The sequence below is a fragment of the Pholcus phalangioides genome, unplaced genomic scaffold (genome assembly GCF_987345545.1).
Source record: "Pholcus phalangioides strain wild (caught in Gottingen) unplaced genomic scaffold, Ppha-v1.0 ptg000006l_1, whole genome shotgun sequence".
Lineage (NCBI taxonomy): Eukaryota > Metazoa > Arthropoda > Arachnida > Araneae > Pholcidae > Pholcus > Pholcus phalangioides.
In genome coordinates this window covers 4,054,994-4,059,525 of record NW_028301599.1, presented here as the reverse complement: position 1 = coordinate 4,059,525, position 4,532 = coordinate 4,054,994, and the positions used below count along the sequence as shown (strand labels likewise).

The window sequence follows — 4,532 nt, the reverse complement described above, 5'->3', positions numbered from 1 at the left end:
TACGCGCGAAATATTAGAAGTTCCGTTGCATTCACCAAAAGTGACGGTATGGTGTGGATTTACTCCCTACTTCTACGATTAACTACGTTCTACAGATCCAGAGATAAGTTCGATCACCGGGAAGCAACATGCATTGCTGTAGAAGAAATACATTTTTATGGCTCTGCAAACACGTCACGGTGTCTGCCTTGTGTGCATTATTTATGCAAGACGGACCTAAGGCACATCTCGCACTGTGTGTTAAAAATGTTCACATTTTACAGTAGAAGGTGTCATCCGCCGGCACTTGCCTAATCTGTGGCCTCTCCTAACCCCGGACCTTAATCCATGCAATTTTTGCGTTTTGGGGTATTTGAAACGTCTGGTAAATCGTGACAATCCAAGAACTGTACGTGACTTTTAAGGCAGAATTTGTTGAACATGTCATCTTGCAATTTCACACGGTATCTGAAAATGATGGCCATCATGTGGAATATGTTTTATTGCAGTAACAATATTGTAAAAGTGATTAACAGTTGTTAAAATTATAAACGCTTGCCTAAATGTGTCATTTTTTAATAAAACACCCTCTGATGGTGGAATGGGTGACTAATTTTCCCCCTGAATCAAATTCCTATCACTACGTAAATCCTTCAGAAATTTTGACAATTTTCTGATGACAGATTTCGCCTGTAGGCTACTCTAAAGTAGGTTCTTTTAAATATGGACGCCCGGTGTATAAAACTGATCTTCTGTGTGCGTGTTCTTTATAGAAATCTACAATTTTACCGTCGCCAAATTTTGCATATATACCAAATGGGCCACGACTTGAACGATTGGCTACTTTATAAGTTTACAAGGCATGGGCGAATGCACGAAATGGACAAGAACTTGTCGGGTTACAATGATTTTTCTCCCTCAAAAATCACTTTCGGAATGTTTGCTTTTGTTACCGTGGCTTCCTAGCATTGTGTTCCCGACATGCATACGTGTTTACAATGCTTTGTCACTTCTTAAATGATGCCAGAATTATAGTTCATTCTTTTATAAGGGTTTGTCAATTTTTCAATCTTGCCAGTAATTGAAGATAACTTTGCCAGCACCGAGAATTCTGTTACTAGTAATCTTGTAACAGCAAAGGCATGAGATCAAACTCACATTCTATCGTCAAAATTAAGAATTGAACTAATTTTTTCAAACTTTTTTTCATGTTTCTCCTAATCGTTTAGTTTAAAGATATCCACCATAAAATTGGTTGTTTCTCCTTCAAATGTTGTTTCTCCTTCGGATCGTTCCGTACAAAGATATCCACCATAAAATGCATTAACAGGGAGTTTCATGCACATTTTCTGGACATTGCACATGACTATTGAGACAACAATAAAATTAACCAAAAAAAATGATATTATATTTAATTAAAAACAGAATATTAAAATATTAAATTTATGTTATAGGCAATGAAGTGAACAAATATATTGCTTACTTCTTCTGATTAAAAAAAAAAACCGATGCTCCCAATCGGGAACATTGACCACTAAAGTGATGAGCATTGTGCAGACAAAAACATGAATTCAAGAAACGCTATTCATCTTAACTCTGAGAAAAAAGGACATAAATTAACAGCATTATTACAATGAAGAAGAGAAAGCCAAACATTTTATCCAAGTAATATTTCCACTCGAGGGCCCCCATCAGAACCATCACGAGGTTGCAAATGAAATGGCTGATCGAAATCATCCATACCTCTAGGACGCCGGAAAAAAATTTCAGACGTTTTTTTTGGAATAATATTTACGGGCGCTATGGGTTCTAAGGATTGTGGAACAGTGTTTTTTGTAATGTATATGTGTAGAACATAGGCGCAAATCAAGATTAAAATTCCAACAACCGCACCGAGGATGTATACCCATGTGGTCATTGTCGTGGTATTCGAAACTGTTGTTGATTTTGTAAAATTACCTGATGTATCGCGAGAAGTCGTAGTAATATTTCCCGTTGTCGTCTTCATGGTCGTTGTTGATTCTGTAAAATTACCAGGTGTATCGCGAGAAGTGGTAGTGATACTTCCCGTTGTCGTTTTCATCGTTGTTGTGGATTCTGTAAAATTACCAGGTGTATCGCGAGAAGTGGTAGTGATACTTCCCGTTGTCGTTCTAATCGTTGTTGTTGATTCTGTAAAATTACCAGATGCATCGCGAGAAGTGGTAGTGATACTTCCCGTTGTCGTTTTTATCGTTGTTGTTGATTCTGTAAAATTACCAGGTGTATCGCGAGAAGTGGTAGTGATACTTCCCGTTGTCGTTTTCATCGTTGTTGTGGATTCTGTAAAATTACCAGGTGTATCGCGAGAAGTGGTAGTGATACTTCCCGTTGTCGTTCTAATCGTTGTTGTTGATTCTGTAAAATTACCAGATGCATTGCGAGAAGTGGTAGTGATACTTCCCGTTGTCGTTTTCATCGTTGTTGTCGCTTCAATACACTCACCAGAAACAGCGCATGTCCCTTTCATTCCGCACTTTGTTCCGTAAGGTAGAAACACGTCCATTCCTTTGAAGGCATCCAGAGTTTTCACCGGGACACAAGACAAATTCCCAGGTATGAAACAGCAAAAACGGCAGGCATCGAGGCCAATGCAATTGCATACTGTCAGGTTTTTCGTTTCACATAATGATCTGTCACAAGAACCATAAGAACATTTTCCTGGTCTTGCGAAACATTTTCTGCCTTCCGGTGCAATTTTTTTAAATTGCGTGCATTCCTTCGAAGTACCGTCGCATTCTTGTATGATGCAGCCATCTGGTCCGAAATCACATTCTTTTCCCGCTACCTGAACGGCGCAATTTTCTGTACAACATATATCGTCCTTGCTACTGCAGACTCTATCCATATGCCTTCGGTAGGTGCATTCGCGATCTCCACCGAGACCTCCTTTTGGTGTGCAGCACTTGTCCATCATGTCGCAGGTTTCTGGCGTTCCGCAGTCGCATTCCTCTCCCGCCTCTCTGACAGCGTTACCGCACGTCGGACTAGTGACTAACTTGTTCCTACACTCATTGGTCATTATTTTATCCTTCATTGTAGCAGTTATAGTTCTCACGCTGCATGTGGAAAACCGTCTCAAATCTTCATCATCTGGACCGCTCGGTCCCATTATATAAGATCCAAAAAGTGGTATACATTTTTTTGGTAATTTAGGTTCACTGTCGTGGTAAGCTCCTAGAAGATGACCAATCTCATGCGTAACTGTTCGCGTTGTTGAGCCTAACGATCTCATGCGTCCAGAACCATAACTTTGTCTACTAACGGCAACATTGCTACGCCGACACATAGCTGCTCTAAAAGCATATCCGTTCACATTTCCTTTATATTTCTTGAACGTTATATAATAAGATCCAGCATAATTGTTTCTATGATTCTTTTTAAACTCCTGTATTACTAATCCTATATTACTCTTCTCAGGATTAATTTGTTTTTTTATTGGGTAGTCGCTATCGTTCCTGTTTGTGTAAATAGTTATCTTCACAGGAATTATTCTCACCGTGAACGATCCAAACCTGGTTCTACGAATTATAAAGTCAGCCGTTTTGGCATGAAAGTAAATAAATGCTTCTGCGTCATTTCCTTTGGTTTCAATCATACTTTCGTCCGAGACAAATTCCATTTTGAAGTTCATGGTAGTGTCTGGTTCTACGATATGTGGTGTTGGTGATCGAACGTCGTGGAATGATGGTTCGTCTTCGTTATCGTAATCATATTCATCATCTACGTTATAGTAATTAAAATATTCAGAAATGTCTTGATTTTCTTCATACACGATGGATTTTGAAACTACTGAAGCATCATTGGGAAAATATACGATGGCGGGCTCTACGAAATATACCTCGTAGCCATTGTTCACCATGACGGATCCCTCAAACTGGCCATGTCTGTTCTTGAATCCATGCACGATCGTCGTGGAATTGATGAATTCATAGTATTCGGCACTGAAATTTGTAATCTCTGACTCGTTTGGACCTTTTCCACCGCGTATTTCCACCACGGTTTCATCAAGTTGTGGATCTAAAGATCTGTGAAGCATAACGTCAATGTCGGTATCGAAAGCGCAGAAAGTCAGTTGCATCAAAGCGTCAGGTTTACGGCCGTTTGTCTCTCTATCTGAAATAGCGATGTCTTCGGCATGCTGAGGCACCCCTTTCCTTGGACGAAACGACACGTCCACTATTTGATATCGCAGTGGAGTGCAATCGAAGAATGACAAAAATAAAACTACGATAAGATGTTGTTTTGCTAACATTTCTTCGTTAGATAAACCACTAAAGCAAAAGAATCGCAGACTTTTACCCGAATGTCGGAGAAGAAGCAAAAAATTGCGAAAATGTTTTTCGACTAACGAACAACATATCAATGTTATTAAAGACTTTGAAACGACTGCATCGAAACTTTGGTACTCCGAAATGAGAAATTACAAATGTAGCAGAAGTATATTCAATAAATAATTTCTACGAAATGAACCAATGAAAAACTTTAATTTACAATATTTTCTCCTACATTTT

At 39.0% G+C, this 4,532-nt stretch overlaps 1 protein-coding gene across 1 annotated transcript; it reads right to left on the bottom strand.

The window, feature by feature from the left end:
- Positions 1-1,196: 1,196 nt before the first annotated feature.
- LOC149085683 (disintegrin and metalloproteinase domain-containing protein 10-like) lies at positions 1,197-4,273 on the bottom strand. Its single transcript, XM_089232497.1, has 2 exons — positions 2,464-4,273; positions 1,197-1,345 (listed from the first exon to the last, which is right to left on the bottom strand). The coding sequence occupies exons 1-2, from the start codon at positions 4,271-4,273 to the stop codon at positions 1,197-1,199; spliced, it is 1,959 nt and encodes a 652-aa protein (XP_089088623.1).
- Positions 4,274-4,532: the final 259 nt, after the last annotated feature.